This window comes from Musa acuminata, chromosome BXJ2-3 (genome assembly GCF_036884655.1).
Source record: "Musa acuminata AAA Group cultivar baxijiao chromosome BXJ2-3, Cavendish_Baxijiao_AAA, whole genome shotgun sequence".
NCBI classification, from domain to species: Eukaryota; Viridiplantae; Streptophyta; class Magnoliopsida; order Zingiberales; family Musaceae; genus Musa; species Musa acuminata.
Window position 1 is genome coordinate 41,645,326 of NC_088340.1, and position 18,819 is coordinate 41,664,144.

At 38.5% G+C, this 18,819-nt stretch overlaps 2 protein-coding genes across 21 annotated transcripts; both read left to right on the forward strand.

Annotated features, from left to right (window-relative positions):
- Positions 1-529: 529 nt before the first annotated feature.
- LOC135581053 (protein PARALOG OF AIPP2-like) lies at positions 530-17,071 on the forward strand. 20 transcript variants are annotated; one of them, XM_065101124.1, is made up of 17 exons: positions 530-840; positions 1,332-1,412; positions 3,622-4,833; positions 7,164-7,249; positions 7,332-7,858; positions 7,984-8,433; positions 8,529-8,641; positions 8,723-9,339; positions 9,475-9,705; positions 9,800-9,924; positions 10,084-10,676; positions 13,458-13,578; positions 13,651-14,462; positions 14,606-14,676; positions 14,782-15,047; positions 15,536-15,642; positions 16,319-17,071. In XM_065101124.1, the coding sequence occupies exons 1-13, from the start codon at positions 772-774 to the stop codon at positions 14,457-14,459; spliced, it is 5,034 nt and encodes a 1,677-aa protein (XP_064957196.1). In that variant the 5' UTR covers positions 530-771; the 3' UTR covers positions 14,460-14,462; positions 14,606-14,676; positions 14,782-15,047; positions 15,536-15,642; positions 16,319-17,071. The 20 variants fall into 20 exon arrangements, with proteins under 20 accessions (XP_064957196.1, XP_064957202.1, XP_064957205.1 ...); XM_065101130.1 differs by having other exon boundaries at positions 14,782-14,891; XM_065101133.1 differs by lacking the exon at positions 16,319-17,071 and having other exon boundaries at positions 14,758-14,866; positions 14,969-15,047; positions 15,536-16,138.
- Positions 17,072-17,773: 702 nt separating this feature from the next.
- Positions 17,774-18,205, forward strand: LOC135607625 (protein HAIKU1-like). The gene has a single exon (XM_065099578.1). It carries the CDS (start codon positions 17,774-17,776, stop codon positions 18,203-18,205), a length of 432 nt encoding a protein of 143 aa, XP_064955650.1.
- Positions 18,206-18,819: the final 614 nt, after the last annotated feature.

Here is an 18,819-nt window from a genome sequence, read left to right on the forward strand (position 1 = left end):
TGTAATATTTTTGATACAGAACACAGTAAACTTACATGAAAAAAATGTTTCTTATCAGTCCTAGGAACATCAACATGTAAAAAGAAATTAACTTTTATGTTAATTATAATGTTTGTGAATAGGATTATAGTATTTTTGTGGATGTGCCAAAAATAATATTATCTATTTAAAAATACTATAACTAAGTTTATTTAAAAAAAATATTAATATATAAAAAAATAGATCATTTAAGAGATACTAATTCATGAAAAGACAAGATAAGTTTCTTGGCTTATCCTATCAAAGGAAAAAATAAAAGAGACACTAATTAAGAAAAATCCAAAATAAAAAGTTTGTCTGAGAATTCGATCAATTTTGTTTTTAAGATCATTTATTTTTAGTTAAATATATTTTATTTTATTTATAAAAAATTAAATATATGATCCGATAATTATTATTAGATGCATTAAAATTATCACGTGCGGTTCACGTGATAACCGAGAGTTACCCATCGCTCTTTGTATATATATGTATCCCAAAGAAATGATCTTTTGCCTCTCCATTTCTTCGCCCCAATTCACCCGTCTCTCTTTTCCTTCCCTTCGCTTCCAATAAAAACCCCAGCGTTGTTAATTATTACGGCGTCTCGACCCCAGCGCACGACAGCTTCCGCCTCCTTGCCAATCTCCGCCCTCATCTTCTCCTCAGAAGCCTTGGAGCCCTAATTCCCAGCGCGGCAGAGAGGGCCGGAACCCAAGGGAGGCGCAATCCGATTAGGGCCGACTCGGGAAGATGAGGAACCGCCGGGAACGCGCCCTGACGGAGCTCTACGACGCCACCGAGAGGCTCTCGCGACCGGAGGCATGTAAAGTTGCCCCCCTTTCCGGCTCTTGATCATGATCCCGCATTCGCATCTGTGATCAGTTGGATCTGCTTCGGTCCTTGCCTTTCTTGGCGGAATGATTTGTTCGCTTTATGATTCTTTTCTTGCTCCGTACTTGATGTTATCTGCGTGTGTATTCAATTGGAGTGGAAATTTGGGTTCCTTTATATAGATATTATGCTTCTTGTTGGAGAAAGATTAATTCTTTTTGCATATTAATTCACTCTAGTTTGTGGTTTCTAGGCATTCTGAAATGGCCGCATGGTTCCATGCCCTTGTGCTTCTGTTTTATTAGGTAGGGGAAATGGTTAATGATGGTAAATGACAGATCTTGATGTGTCCGTTGACGAGTCTTTTTGTTTAATAGTCTAGGGGTGGTGATAATTTTTTTGCTTTTTTTTCATTATTGGGTTTACTTCATTGTATGCTGATTGTTATAATTGATATGGGTTCTGAACCTGCTTTCTAGATCACGCCAATACTTCAAGGGACTTGCCGCATCCAAGGTCCTGTTGATGAGTGTGACTACGGGCCTCAGAGGACGGATTCGGTGAGACACTCAACTGAGATAAGTTCTTGACTCTGTTTTTGTAATTTTTATCCTTACATTTTAGTCTTATACTTTCTTTTTCATACAATTGGTACTTGTCTATTTTTTTGGCAGCATCAATGAAAACTAGAATTTTCATGGGATCATTCTCTGCAATTGACATTATTATGTTAGTTATTAACTGTTTCTTAATAAGAGTACAAGACTGCTGATTTGAGCATCATGATTATAATGTATTAGGAGTCACATTGGTTAGTTTCTCATAGCTTGCATGTAAGATACGATAATTTGGATATACGAGCATAAGAATAATTGATCTTGACCTTTTTCTGATAATTTTTATTTTGAGCTTCCTAGTCAACTCTTTTTAATTTTTTATTTAGTTAATTCTAGTAATTAATTAGCTTTTATTTCCAAATTTCTCTGTGGAAACCAGTTAGAAGCATTCTGTTTTTTGTAATCTGCTTCTTGATATCTTGAAAACTAGCTGAGTTGCATTGCAAATCTTTAATGCCCCTCGGTGTAAAGTGTTGTTGATGCTTCAGTTATACACCTTATGGACCTACCAGCAAAAGAGCTTTAATTTTATTATTTTCTTCCTTTAGTTTCACAGAGTCATAACTCTACACCTCACTTAGGGCCATGACAAAGAAAATAAGGATATGATCATTTTTACTTAATTTTCCTCTCAAGGAAATGGTTGTATTAGAGTTTCACATCTAAAATTTACTTTGCAGCATAGTTTGAAACATTTGGATTGTGCTTTTGTAAGTAAATTGCACTCGTAAAAATGCTTTGTCATGTTGCAACCGAGAATTTTTTTAAGATTACCAGGGCTTGTTGGCTGAGGCTATATAGACTCGTTGAATATATCAATATAGCACGCATGTGGCCCAAAACATCTAGGGGCATCATAAATGTGTTATTGCGAAACTTTTGTGGGTTAAATGGCCGTGGTCCCTCTAAGAAGCTGGCCATGGTGGGATGCCTCCCCGTAGCTAGATAGCAAGCTGAGGTCTCATTTGTTATCGGTATTAACCAGACAAGTTGCTCCACCAACTAGGAACGGCCATGCACCACCACCCAAGTGGTGGCAGCATTTGTTGTAACAGTGATGGCCAATGGCCATTGGCAGGGTGGTGATCGTTAATAATAGTTGATGTTGGTAGTAGTAGTGGCTGATGGTGGTGATGATTGATGCATTGGCCATTGGTGATGATAACAGTGACAATAGCAAAGATAGTGGTGGTAGTGATAGCAATAACGGGGATGGGCAAATGGTGGGAGTGTTGGAGATAGAGGCAGTATTGGTGGTAAATGCCATGGTAGCGACCATGGTCGATGGTGATAACAATGGTAATATCCACAGTGGCAGTAGCAATGGTGATGATGGTAGCAGCAATGACAATATTGTTGGTGGTGGATACAGTAGTGCTCATGGTGGTGGCTAAATGTTGGTGGTAGTGATCATGGGTGGTTGTACTAGGTCGTTGTGGCGGGAGGGACAATGGTAGTGGTGGTGAATGGTGTTATTTGGTAGTGGCGATAGTTGGTGATGGTGGTGGTGGCATTGATGGTGGAGGTATAGGTGCTCAAGAGATGGTCGAGATGGTGACAATACTAGTGATGTCAACAATGATATCTGATGGTCGTGGTAATGATGGTTACAATCATGGTTTAAAATCTCAGATGTTGGATCCATACCATTCCTTGGTCGGCCTAGCATGGGCCCTATACGAACTAACATACTAATTTATGATATGCTGGTAGGTACTGCAGCACCAGAAGGGGTGAGGAGGAGGAGAGGTGGAGAAGGAGAAGAAGAGGAGTTTTAGTTCCTGCATGTGGTGGTCTTTATTTTACTTGCTGTTTTATATTTTTTTCCGTAATATCTTGATAATCTCATTGTATGTTATCTTATTACTGCAGTAGGTATTTTAAGTATTTTGTCTCAACTTGTGGATACATTTTTTGTGCTAATCCTGTTGTTGCAAACTAGTTTTGCTTTCTTCAAGATTTTTGAACATATTTCTGTGAGCATTGACATTGGCATCTCTCATAGTTCTTGTGCTTTTTTTTTTGTAACACTGGAAGTGTGAAGTCATTTGGACCCAGGATATGGTCAACACTGAATTATGTATGTAACTTTTGTGCTTATGAAACATGTGAAACAACTTACACTTGGCCTTCTTTATGTGTTGCCACACAGGGAAATTTTCTACTTGAAACTAAATGCTTAAACATACTCGAGGATCACCACACTAGAGCAGAACCTGGGACATGCAACGTGTGTTCTGCTCTTTGCTCTTCATGTTTGCACTTTAACCGACTTTCACCACCTATGGAATCAAAAATTGAGGGTGGACCTTCTGGTATCTCCTCCAGAAAAGAAGATGATAGCTGTTCTTATATTGCCACTAGTAGTCATGTTGTTAAGAGCAGAGTATATGATAAGCAAAAGAGTGCATGTAGTGAAACTAGTCATTTATTAAGTTCCAGTTCAAGTCATGATTCTTCTATTGAAAATTCTGAAATTAAAGAAACATTTAGAGAATCAGTAGAACATGATGCATCTGAGAATGTTGTCATCAGTTCAAAGGTCACTTTAGATACAGTTGAAGATAATAACTACCTTCAAGAACAAACTAGTTCCACCCCTGGTAGTCCTTTTTCGTCAAATGGCAGCAAACCAGCTGATTTGCAACAGGGGAAAACTTCAGATATTACTGAAGAAAAACATAGACGACAGTGTCCTTTAGAAAATGATTCACATGTTTATAAAGATGCTAATTCTGCAATTCATTCTCATCTTGGGGAATCATATGACAAAGTCATCTCCAGATCAACAGATGGTTTGCTTGTTAAGAATGATGAAAAGGAAATTCAGAAAGAGGCTGCTGATGACTGTAACAATAGTGAAGTTGAAGAGGATAAGAGGTCTGAAGGAAATGGAAATTATTCAGTGAAGATTAGTGCCACTTGTAGTCTTAGAGATGATATCTTGTGTCAGAAGGCTGATGGTATAGAAGACCCACATTCAAGTAGTAATACATCTCTAAAAGCGCAATTAACAGATTCAGATTCATTGAAGAAGGGAAGTCTTACTCAGTGCTCTATTGATGATGAGAAATTTCCAATAAACAGGAAACTGGTTGCTGGTAATGTTGATGTGAGAAAGGATATTGCACATGGAACTAGCAAAGAAGATAATGGAGAGAGTCAGCCTCAGTTAGTTTCTTCAACAGCTGATGTATTTTTGGGAACTGAAAAGGGTGATAACAGTAGGTTCCAGCCTCATGAGGAAATAAAGGGCATCACAGATGTTGAGCAACCTGATAAACCCAAGCCGACTTCTCCGATATCATGGCAGCCATTGCAACCAAACTCAGAGTGTGAAATTTCAGCAGAAATTGAAGATGATGTAAGTTCATGATTTTGCTTTTTTCTTTTTTGAATTATTCTTTTAGAAACTTGTTAATTTAGATTCTTTTTAAGTCAGGCAATTGACAGTATGTTTATGTGGTACCTTACTATAAATAAGTACTGAATCATTCACACTATAATTCCACCAATGAGGGTCGAGGGTGTGTAAGGTTGTGTATGTTGGTGTACACTGAAATGATGATCAAGTTTTTAGATAAATTTTCCATGTTATATATGTCAAAAAATTTAGTCGTTTCTCCTGTTGTGCACTCTGTGTTGTTTGAGATAGTAAAGAGATTTCTAATTTTTGATGTTAACTTGAAAATGGTGTGTGTATCTTGCTGATTGTGGATTTCAAGGATTTGCGAACCTTGTCTGAATCTTTTGCCCTTTTGGTTAGATTTAAGGTAACTAGAAGTCATCTCAGGATTCCGTTCTGGAAAGGAGAACAGTGCAGAATTCATGGACGAACTGATCATTGAACCAAAGTTTTTGTAAGCCATAAAAAAATTTGTTGAATTATGTGGTCTTTGAGTTAGTAATGTGGTGTATCAGTATGATTGCTTCCAAATCTAGTTTGTAATGGCATACAGCAATCATCTTCATAGAATAACTTCATCCATGACCAGCAATCCTCATCCTAATCAGTTGTCACTTTGTTCAGTGCTCATTATGCAGTGGGAGGTAATAAAAATGACTGTATCTTGAACTACTACATAAAATTTATTAATGGGAACCTGAGGTCGTTCCAGTGATATAGATTATTTCCCTCAGACTACTGAAAGGACCTTGTAGAATAAGCAACCATTAACCTAGATAATTCTTAGTAAAATTACAGATAAAGGGCTGATGATGGCTCATAAGGGTTAGGTAACTACCTGAACTCTCCCGCCTCTGATAGTGGCTAAAATATTAGATGCATTTGTATACTTCATATTAAACAGTAGACTCCCAATTTTATAAGAATGCCTCTTTGTTGGCCACAAGGTGCACTAGTTATAGAAATCCATTTTGAATTATTTGCTTCTATGTTAGATAATTCAGAACTTTGTATGAAAATGAGATACTGTCAAATTTCTTGCTGTGTTGATAGTAGATATATGTTGCATTTGAGACTTGGAGGTTCTTCTGATAAGTGGCAAGACATTTTCTCAGTATCCAATTTTAACAATTATTAAGGTATTGTATACTTTTGGGTTACTCTTGGAGATTATTTATGGACTCTACTTTTTTTCTTGAATGTTCATTGAAAATGATTTTTAATGATAATTAGATTAAAGTTGCTAGTTACTTGCTTTATTTACTACGATATGTAACTAAATAAATTAACATTATAAATGAGTTTCATGTTCTTGATTCATTCGTATGCATGGTGAAAATATTGCAGATATGTGTATATATGCCTGTGCGCACTCACACACACACACACACCCATATATATGTATATGTATGTATATATGTGTATATATATATGTATATGTATGTATATATAATATATGTGTATATATATATATGTATATATATGTATATATATGTATGTATATATATATTGGAAATATTTTTTTTCATATCCATGTCATTTTATCTTTTTATTTTCAATATTAGGCATATCAGCATGTTAGCTTCATGTTGTTTTGGTTTCTTGCAACCTTACCCATGCTTCATTAAAAATTCTAAAATCTAGCCTGAGAAAACACTGGTATACCTAAGTTAAAGATAGCTTGTTATGCCATTGTTTATTTTCTCCCTACTGCCTTGCAAGGCCTTGAGGGGAGTGTCATGTTTTGATGGGTGATTTTCTAGTTTATACTGTTTTTGCTTGTGGCTGCAGATGTATGCAAAAACATAAACAATGTATCTAAGTGAGCCATCATGGTTAATTACTTGTTATTCTTCACTCTTCATGGTGGAAACAAGAAAAAATGTGAAAAAAAGGAAATTATATGTCTGTATGTACATATGCAAAAGGTTAGTTTCAATAATTAATTCCTATTATATGTATGAGTTCAGTTAAATTTCTGTCTAATATGCCTGTGATAGGTGTGCTGGTTATAGAATGATTTATCACTTAAAATTATGGTTCATTAGCAGATTATTACATAGTGGTTATGCCATTTTTTTCTGCAGAAGGTCCAGTCAACTTTCAATTTCAGTAGTTTTTATGCCTCATGCATATTTAAATAGCATAGAGATCTTATGATATATCAAAGTGTGGCAATTATCCATCTTGTTTATGCATAGACCCATAAATATCCATTAGTAACTTAATACTGGAGAATTTGGTAATTATGAAATCTGCTTTTATATTCCATATTTAATCCATTGCAGGTAAAAGTCTGTGACATCTGTGGAGATTCAGGTCAGGAGGAGTTGCTTGCTATTTGTAGCAGGTGCAGTGATGGTGCAGAGCATACGTAAGTTTATAGTGCTTGAGTTTTTCATATGAGATGCTTTTCATTGGAATATCATGTTTAATGGAAATTTGCTTTTGATCAGTTACTGTATGCGAATAATGTTGGATAAAGTTCCTGAAGGTGAGTGGTTATGTGAAGAATGTCAACTCAAAGAGGATGAAAATCAAATGATAGGAAAATCTGAAGCACAATTTGAAGCAGTAGAAGCACCATGCTTAGATACAGACAGACAGAATATTGAAAGCACATCAAAAAGTTTGCCTTGTGTAGAAAATAAGGCAGTTGATCCAGACATTAAAATAGATAATAAAGAACTAGGTAGCTCAATTTCATCTAAGATGAAGGGGGAGAATTCAGAGGCTACTTCTGTTACAAAGGAAAAAATCTTTGAAGCATGCAGTCCTTCCACTGGGACAAGCATTCCAAGCAAACCTAATCTGCTATCACATGAGAACTCCTTCAGCAAACCTGATTTTGTTCAGGTAAAACCATCTGCCTTGATTACATCTTGTAGTCAGTCAGAAGGTATCTCTCGGCCTGTTGCTCACTCGAAAACGTCTTCTGATCCTGATGCATCCAAGCCACATGCACATATTGAGCCACCAAGAGGTAATTTTGTATTGCTATATTGATTGTGCATTTCCTTTTTCTGTTCTCAATTGGACAATTCTGTTTTATCATTCCTACTTCTACATGTTCGTAAAATTTTCAAATTGTAATTTGGTTTGTACCAGGACCTCTATCAAAGTCAGTTTCTTTTAACAACTTAAAAGTGCCAAAAGTAAAACAGTTGCTGGTGAGTATTCCTCAGAATAAAAAAATGATAAAGGAATCTAACTCAAGCAGCTCAAGAAAAGGACCGTCACAAACAATCACAAAATCTGCTTCATTTAGAAATGAGAGTTCAATCGTCCCCAGTGTCAAGACAATGAGCAAGTCGCAGTCACTTAACTCACCGCAGCCTGATAATCCTAGAGGCGTGCAACAAGCGAAAGAAAGGAGTGTAGTAGATAAAAAAACTTCTACAGCCAATTGCCGCTTTGTCAATCCTTCAGTATCTGCCACCAGTGTTTTTTCTCCAAAAATCAACTCAAAGGTTCAACAGTATGATGACAAATTAAAAAGGGCATCTGATTCAAGCAATACTGGCAACAATAGGGTTTCAATTGATGCAACTAGTTCAGGTAAATAAAACTTCTGTTTTGACTTTGTAGTTTGTCTGTTTTCTGTTCATCATCATTTTAGTTAAATTATAACTGAACATTTTGGGGTTCCTTAGCTAATGAAGTGAAGCAGCAGCCGTCATCATGTCTTTCACGAGCTTCTGGAAGGACATCTTCAATGAGATTATGCAAGAATGAAGATCAAAAGCTTTTTCAACTTGTTCCCAAGGTACTTGTTCCTACTTGAATCTTTGTGTTGCTTATTACATGTTGCAGTATCCTAACTCAGCGACAATCCAATGAACCTCAGCCTGCAGAACTGACACATAGGGATGATAAAACCAAGGACCATACCTCTTTAAGCAACTCTAGGCAGGGTGCTTCAGTTGGCGATCGATTGCAACATTTCCAAAGGTGTAAAGAAACAGATCATTCAGCACAGTTCTGTGCTGTGGACAAGCTTCGCATGTCTGCCGTGAAGCCTTCTTCTGAACAAAGTTTAAGGGATATGGATAACAGAAGCATCAAGTCGAAAGATGCAGTCGAGGTGTTGAGTTGGAAATTTGGAACAAAAAGAAGTGTTAGATCACCGGATCAATCTGAGGAAGTTTCTTTGTCCGGTACTGATGTAAATTCGGAATCAACATCTAGCGATTTTACATCTAATTTTTTAAGTTCTGGAAACCTGCCTATGGTGGAAGGTGCTGCTGATGTGCACAATTTTAGCAAAGCAACAAATTCCATCCACATGAAGCAGAAAATGGATGACCATAAGAAAACTATAATTTGTTCTAGAGAAGGAGCATCTCTTGATGCTGCAGATGACCTGAACATGAAGCCAATCATACAAATCTTGCTTGATCAAGCTTCGTTTCCAACACATCCATTAAAAGCTTCAGTAATTCCAGAGCTCGAGTACATTTGGCAGTATGATTTGTTTTTCTTTCTAGTTCATGCAGTGCATTTTGATTCGTGTTTAATTATTGATCTTGTAGATGATTCGATACCATTAGTAGGAAGTCCAGCATTATGATTCTTTCTACTTTTGTTTATTTTGTGCAGGGGTGCTTTTGAGGTGTTGAGAACTGCCAAGCCTCCTGCACTTTTTGATGGCATTCAGGCTCACTTGTCGGCTTATGTCTCACCTAAAGCACTTGAAGTGGCAACACACTTTCCTTGCAAGGTCCAACTGGAAGAAGTACCTCGCCTAAACTCATGGCCTTTACAGTTTTATGAAAACAGCCCCAAAGAAGAAAACATTGCTCTTTTCTTCTTTGCTAAAGATACTGAAAGGTCATTTCATTGAGTATTCTTTTCATTGTGAATTATCGTAGGATCTATATGTTGATGCAGTATTTTATGTTTAATTATGCTTCATCTTGTGCAGTTATGACAAATACTATTGGAAGCTGTTGGAAAATATGCTAAAAAATGATTTAGCTCTCATAGGCAATATAGATGCAGTGGAACTTCTTATATTCCCATCAAATGTATTGCCAGAGAACTCCCAACGTAAGCAACAGCTTTAACTCTAATAACCGACACTAGAGGGAGAATGGAGGGAGTTACCTTTGCATAGTCTGTTGTATAAGCTTCACAATCTTCATGCTTGATGCAATTTTATGTGGTACAAATATCATCTGACTTACTGGCTGCTCTCTGCTATTTCAGGTTGGAACAAGTTATTTTATCTTTGGGGTGTATTTAGAGGAAGAAATAAAAGAAGCTTCACGAACCTGCCTGATCTGGAGAAAAAACCTTCTATTTCCAATTTGAACTTGGAACCTACTGTCCGTGATCTGCCTACCCCAGCTGTTTCTGGACTTTGTAGCTCTATTGATATATCTGATGAGAATTCTCAGAAGTTGTCAAGGTCTGACAGATCACCCAAGGCAAAGTCATCTAAATTTGGTAACTGCATTGATCTTCAGAATATTCCAACATCAGGAGATGAGAATGAGGTTCTCAACTCAGAGCAGCCTCTTGTTCAGAAGGCCTTTCATCAGGCCATTGCTGATGATAAAGTGCTAACAGAGCAGGCTTCATGCTCGCTTCCTGCAAGCTGCTCATTGAAGAACATCAGCCAGCTTCCTAGTGTCACTATTGCTTATCCAGAGCCAAACCCTCAGATTCCTTGTGCCCCTCTTGCTTATCCAGAGCTAAAGCCTAACATTAATAGTGGCCCTGTTGGTTATTCAGAGCCAAAGCTCCAGATAGACATTGAACGATTGCCTATAGAAATGGAAAATGAGCCCACTAGCCTGGTAAGTTCTTTTTTTTTTCCAAATTCTGGTGCATATCTCATGGCCTCGTACTTTTTCCAATATCATTTATGTGCCAATGGAATTTGGTTCAAGGGGCATCTTGCAATTACCTCTGGAAATGATTTGCATCTTTAAAACCAATGATGGATCCTTTATATACTAGCTCACATTGTTGTTTTAATGAACAACTAGGATCTTTCTAAACATATACAAAATGCTAGATGCCTGTATTCCTTAGCCTGAATATGATATCTTATCCGACAGTTTTTCTTTGAATCCTTGCATTTTGGTTAAGAGAATGATTATGTTATATTATATGTATAATAAAATCACAATTGTCCTTCGGTCAGATGCTCAATGCCAACACCAAATGCATCATGAGTCTCATGGTGATGCACTGATCTTAGTGGGGTTGGCTTTGATGCCTTTGCTACTGACCTTATTTTCACTCAAAAGAGCTAATTAGACTTTTTATTCAGATATCATGAGAACCTTTTAAGATGGTATGAACATGTCCATTAGAGGTTTATAGATGCCCCATTCGGATGAGATCAAGGTACTCCATTTTGTTCAGACCGGTTTGCACTAACCAGTTTACTGGTCTGGGCATGAACCGGGGGGGCAGTGCAGGCCTTTTTTTAACTATGGATTTGGGTTTGTTTCCACCCTTTCTTGGTACCTCAGTACGTTTTGTTGTACAGTGTCACTGTATACCAGCATGGACCAGACCCATGCTGGCCCGACCATGGACCTGTGTGGGTCCAATAATCAAAATGTCAATCCTTGGATAAGATGATTTGATTATGGTTAGTCGTGCAAAGAGAGGTGGAGGGATACTTGACAAAACTTCATTTGAAGCAACGAATAAGATTCAATCTTTTAGCTGGACAATAATATTGTAATAAATAGAGTTCAGTGGTAGGAAATGTAATCCATGTAGCATTGGGATATTACAGCTTCTTGTATTTCATGGTGCTATAAATCCCAATTCATTCATGTACAGGTCCTTGATGGTTAACTAAATCCTTTTCCCCATCTGAAATGTGTTTTTCTCTACAAACAGGTTACTTGATATGTATATGATATTCACCCAGTCTATTATCAAAGCTGATTGACCTTTTCAAAGATAATGATGCTTTAGTTCTATCATTATTACAATCTTAAAACAACAGTTAAAACAAACACAAGAAAAAAGGCATATTAGTCCTCTGATTTATGGAGGACAAATTGGACTTCTGACTTTGCCTCTTTTTTGTGCTCTGAGGAGCATGTGTTGGTATGTAACAGACTTCTGAGTTAATATAATTTTTCCTTTTGAAAAAAAGGCATACGAATCAAAAAAAGGAAAAAAAATGCTCTTGTTCATAATTTAGTTCTGCTCAACAAAACTTGTTTGCATGTAAGCATAACCTGATTGGTTTTTCCCATGCATGGAATTATGAGAAAATTCAGAAATATCAAGTACATAGATGTGGTAGGATAAAGTTAGAAACAAGGATACACAGTTTCCTGGAGCTGTAATTGAACTTTGTCAAGCTTTTACTCAACATCTGTCAGCTTGTCTTCTTTTGCTTTGGTAGCTGCATCAAGGTAAATGGAGGAGCAGAAGTCAAGTGTTATTTAGTCAGTCTAATCAAGAATTTTACCTTAGATTGATATAGTTTTTAACAAAGTATGCAATTTCGTACCGTATCGGAGTTTCGACGTTCGCTCGGTACGGTACGAAACTGTATACCGAGCAGTATACTGTTCGATATATCGCTCGGAATATATATATATACTCTCTTCTCTCAGGCTGGGCGACGTCTCTGCGACGTCACCTTTTACTTCTCCCATGCGGGTGACATCGCGTCACCGAAAAAGGCGACCCAACGTTGCCTTTATATATATATATATATATATATATCGTTCCGTCCAGTAAGGGACGGTCCGTGTACCGGTAAGCTGACGGATCGGTACGTACCGCCTGTACCGGATGGTATTATTCGAAATTGCATATCTTGGTTTTTAAATCTCATATGTGATTAACCAATCTAGCAGATCCCAGGACAAAAAGGAATGGCTGAAAAATATTAAGAATTAATAGAACTAAAATATGCATAAGTCATTTATTCTGCATATTTGAACAGAGTTGGGCCAACCTTCACTTGAACCTGGGACCAGAGTTGAATAAATAAACCTGATGGGCCATCAAAATTGTGGGTCTAAAATGATGGGCTACTTCTGTATAATCTGCTGTTACTTGCTGAGTTGATGAGCCGGCCATGCTCTTTGCATCAGTAGTTGTTTCACCAAGAAATAACTTACTAATCATGGTGATTAATCTATGTCATTGAATTTGCATCATCTGGCACTAGAGAGTTAGAGACCATTGGTGGAGTTGGAGACGAGTTTTACCTCAGTCTTGAAGGTTCTCTTTGTTTGTTTGTCATTTTTAGTTGATCACGTATCTTTGATGATGCTGTTCTCATTTTTTTAATGATTCAATTCTCGTGCTAGTAATAACACATGATAATGCCTTTATGTTTTTCTCAAACACATTCTGAGGCATATTCTGGAAGGTCTGCATGCATGGGCTGCCTTGCATTTTCCTATAATTTTTTCTTCACTTGGTCTACTCGCTGGTGGACATGCAAATGTCTTATCTTCCTCCAAAGAAAAGATACATGCTGTTGAAGTGTTGGTGCTAACTTAAATCAAGTTTGTATTGTTATTTTATCATGTCTTTTTCTGTTGGTCCTTTAATCTCACCCGTTTGGTTATCGTGTTGTTTTATGTCAGGACAAACTTGCTAATGATTTAGACAGCAAAAATGATTCCGAACATCATGTTCATGCCAGTGGTACAAAAATTAGTAACTGTGAAGACCCAGCATATTTGTTTTCATTAAATTGCTGTCAAGGTGAGTTGTCTTAAGGTTCATTTTGTGATATACCATATACTCTTCTCATATTGTCTCTACTTCTTTGAACAGGCAATGAAACAGATCTTCAGAGAATCAAGCAGAAAGAGAATTTTATAACGAGTGAAGTTGTTTTGTACAGTCAACGATCAGAAAATGTTGTACAAGTAGACAGTCTTAGCTGGGAATCAAAGCCTAATCGGAAACGTGCACAACCCAGCTCAGTGGAAATGATAAGAAATTCTGCTGGTCATATGTTAAAACCCACTGCTGATGCAATGCAGTGGAAAGACGAGGCAAGCTGCACATCTTTGAGTGCTGAGCAACACAAAAAGACGAGGCTTGATAATGGAGGGCATGCTGCTTGTAGACTTAAGGAAGAAACTCTAAGCAGTAAATTATCTTCAAAGATACAACCTTTACCATCTGGCTTAATAAATGACAGCGTCTACCATGAGAATGTATCTGAAAGCTTAAGAAATGCTGAAAGATACTTCCCAATTGATTTAAGCCGTGCAACAAGTGCAAAGGAAGACAAGTTAATATATGTTCTTTCTTCGGATGATGAAGATTCACCTGAATCTAGTGCCCCGGATCTTGAATTAGCTTTGGGGGGAAACAGGGGACCAATAAAACAGGACACCTTGCCTTTGTTATCTACACAAGTTGTGCAGGGTAATCTAGACAAGATGCCTGCTACTGCAGCGGATGATGGTGATGGTTCAACAGCTTTGCTTTCGCTCTCGCTAGCTTTTCCTTCTTCTGATAGGGCACAGACTGCCAAACCGATTTCCCAGACACAGCAACTTTTGCCTGATAAGCCTTGTATTAACACTTCTTTGCTTCTTTTTGGTGGCTATACAGATTCAGAGCACATATAGCTTGTAAGTTATTACCTGCAAGTGTAGCCAGAATATAGTTTCTTAAGATTACAAAGCATGATGAGGGCGCATGGCCATCTGTCCACTAGCCATAAATCGCTCCATTGCTTTTAACTCCTATTTTCTGTTGTTGCTCTTGTGTGCAGTCACCATGGTTTAGTGTATAAGAGAAGGCTGACCAGTATCTGGTTATTTGGGCTCCATTGATATGTTCCATGTAAGTTAGTTATCTAGCTTTCATGTGTTATTTGGCTCTCTCTAAAGTTTGCAAAAAGTATGTGAACTAATGCATTTCTAGGTATAAATTCTTATTGAGGTGCAGTCTTCTCCCTGAGAATGAAGAGGCATGACAATATCAGCATCATACTTCATCCTTGAGCCAGCTGGGTCCACTAGATGTACTCATGGTACATATTTGCTTGCTGAAGTGTGGTTAGTTTACTACTGCTCCACTTCCCCTTCCTGATGCTAATTACCAGATTGGAGCTTTCACTGTCTTGTACTTACAGCATTGGACAATTATCATGGGCCCTAGGTGCAGCAGATAACTCAGAACAATACCTGAAAAAGTACATTAGAGAGATTGAAGTTAAGTCCAATATTGTCATTATATCTTGTTTATAGTTCTTATTTAAGTTTTCAGGGTTAGGTTTCGAGTCCAGTTCATACTTGCAGCAGAATGTAAATGCCATCATTCCCTGTATTTAGTACATAGTTAAAAAATCGAGAGAGCTCTGGAAAATAAGCCGAGATGCATCCAGTCATGCCCAAGTAGTTTTTTACATGCTGGTGGATTATGGAAGCTAAGGTAGTGTTCTTAAAGTTCAATGTACATGGATGCTGAGGTGTCTAGCTTGTAGATTTTTTCGGTCAAGCGGCAAGTTTTTTTTTTTTGTCTCCTTACCCACATGTTTCCTTTTAAGTGTCGGCACAAGATTAACATTTCAGAGTTTGTAATCATAATTTTGTTGTTACATTTTAGTTTTGTTGGAAAGAACCTGTGCTTGTATCTCATTTTGACAAACACATTACTCTCTAGAGTATCTGGATTGAGTTTTGACCTGTGTTTTCTGCAGGAGTAAAACAAATGAAAACCAGATATCCAAGTACTTAGCTGATCTGTTAGTTTCACTTTGTTGTCCTGCTTCCATTCTACCGACTGCAGGTTCGATGCATTTAAAATGTGAGTTATTATTTTTAGCTGTTCCATTTGGTTGCATCTCCTGCCCTACTAGCCAGGCATTAGTTGAAAAGTCTGACAAGTTTTTGACATGGAATCCAAATAGAGAACCAACTAAATGAAAGGATACCATATCCAAGTTGAGGAATTTGTGAAATAGACTCTTTGCTGATACTTCAGGCTGCATCATCCACCATATTTATCAAGTTGAGGAATTCCTATGGATAAATAGTATTATCTTCATGTTTTAGGAGATGTTCTAATGGCTCGCCTTGTATGTAATGTTTGAATGAAAAAAAGTTTATGAAAAATATATTAAAAAAGCTAGTATTTTATTTTTTATTTTTGATCTCTGTTATAGATAAATTATGAGAATATAGGGTTTTTTATTTTTTTTTGAAAGAGGTGGCAAACATATATCACTGTTGTTGAGAAACCAATAGTTGTGACACAGTATTCTCCTATGGTTTTACTGTTGAAGAAGTGGTTTTCTAGTCCATTTTTGTGACAATAACTAAGTGATAGATCTGTATCTGTGGTCTTTTCAATCATCAGATATAACACTTGATGAAGACATCATTATCTGAGTTTTGAAACCTACCTTCTTGTGCTGTCTCTATCCACTCCCATGTCTCAAACAGGACCTCATTCCCCTTTCCATCACCTCTTGTGTTCTCAGGTCTTCATGGCCGGTGAGATGAAAACCTCAATGGTCTTTTGATGAGCAATGGAGAAGAGACTCTTCACCACCTTATGAAACAACAGCATCAAATCGTTCCTTGTTATTAGTAAATCTATGTCATGTCGACCGTCAACAAGCAAATCTCAAAAGTCAAAATCGTGACTATATAGATGACATGTGTAGTTCAAGAACATTCCCACATTGTGATGTGTGCCTCGTTGATTCGATGAACAATCAATGATGACACTTATCACGAAGACACGATGAATTCAAAGTCATAATCTCCAAAATGCTTAAATCCAAGTCGCTGATGGAATCTCGATTTCCAACTCAAACCACAGTGGTCAAATATATTGGCGCAGTGCCTGTGGACCCAAACATCGAATTAGAAGAGAAGTATCGTCTTCGCTCACCAGTAGCAGCCCCTTCAAGTACCGCCGCCGCCGGCTGCTGGCACGAGACGACGACGACGTCCAGTAAGGAGGGGGGCGGCTTGGTGGGTCATGTAGCAGCGCGATTCTTGGCGTCTCGCTGCCACTCGACCACCTCTCTCTCTCTGAGAGCCACTCCATCGTCGTCTTTTTCCTCCGCCGCCGCCATGTCTGTCAACTCAACTGCCGTGATCCTGCAGGTTATCCTCAAATTTTCTTCAGTACCGTCTCATCCACGTCGCCATGTGAGATGGAGTCTGATCGCATTTGCAGATAATGACTGCTGCAACGATGTCACCACCGCATCTTCTTTCCATTGTGTGTGCATATATTTGTATATAGTTGAAGCAAATGAATATTAATTGAATTCTCAGTAGTTTATGATAACTTATCATTCAAAAAATTGTGACATCAATGTATTCATAATCTGAGCCTAAGAAACAGAATCAAAATACAATATATGCATACTTTCGTATCATTTTTCTTGTTGATGATTTATCATAACAGTTATATATTACATACCTTTCTCGTTCTCCTCCTCTCTTTCATTTCACCATTCTTTCATCCCTCGACCAATCTATTCTCTCTCTCTCTCTCTCTCTCTCTCTCGCCGCACTCCAAACTCCACGTAAAAACCGTTATATGTTATTGTATTGTTAATGCATGCGTATGCCTTCGAGACACAAAAGAAATGTGTATGTCTTGACTGACTGGCGTCCGGTACAAGTCACCATTGAATTCTTCTCTCTCTCTCTCTCTCTCTCTCTCTCTCTCTCTCTCTCTCGCTCTCTCACTTCTTATTCTTCGTTCCTTTGCGCGTCCGCGAATACTTTTCCGCCAACCTTCCCACCGTAAACGACAGTCTGAAACGAAGACTTCTGTGCCTAACCATCTCCTTCTCCCACTCTTTTATCATCTTATTCTCTGCACACCTCTCGCAGTTTTTTTCGTTTGAATCAGACACAGCAGCACAAGAAGAAGAAGAAGAAGAAGAAGAAGAAGAAGAAGAAGAAGAAGAAGAATGGAGAGCTCCAGGAACCAGCACAGTCTCGGCGTCAACAAAGCCATCAAGAAGGAGGGCCCCCGCCAGCCGCGGGTCTACAACATCCGCAGCAGCGACTTCCGCTCGGTAGTCCAGCAGCTCACCGGCGCTTCCGCCTCCCTCCCGCGGCCGCGCCGCCTCAACCAGGCCCGTCCCCAGCCCCTGGACCCCCTCCCCCGCCCCTCCGTCCCCACCACCCCGGCCGACCCCGCTGTGCCGCCGCCCGCCGAGACCCCCTTCTCCGCCTACATGCGCTTCCTGGAGATCTCCCTCCTCCACTCCGACGGCTCCCACCGCCCCGCCCACTCGCCGCTCCGGCCTTCCCCTCCTCCACCCTTGCCGCTCGACCTCGAGTCGCCGAGCGCGTTCCTGGACCTGCTGTCGCCCAGGTGCCCGCAGCTGTCGCCTTGACTCCGCCACCCTACGCTGCCGCTCCGTTCTCACCGGTAGCCTTGCAGCCTCCGCAACCGCCATCGCCGGGCCTGCTCCTTCCGCGGTCCTCCGGGGCTCTTCACGAGCCCCACGTGGAAGGATCCGTAGACAGTAAGTGATCGATAGGTTTCTCACAGTCATTCGATTCGTCGGGAGTCTCAAAGATGTAATCTTTTCGTTTCGTTCGTTTCTCTTCCTTTCCCTGAATCAACTGCACGCAGTCAAAGAAAACTGCATGCAGATTCTTTCTGTTCTTACCAAATGATCGCACAGCTTTGTTCTCTCACCCCGTGGATCCGTACATGAATTGTGGATAGATTAAACCTTATGATATTATATTCATAAATAAAATTATATTTCATTTTATTACAGTAATATAATTCATTTTCATCTGCATCTTACAATCAAATATAGCATGGTTCGTCTTATGTTCTTTATTTTTAGATGATTTTATGGGTTTTTACATCGAATTTGATATGTTTTCAGGTTGATTATGAAATCAAATATAATAAATGCAATATCATAACTCGTTTCAGTCTCTTAATATTAATGGACAAATATAACATAAATATTTATTTTATTTATTTTAATTT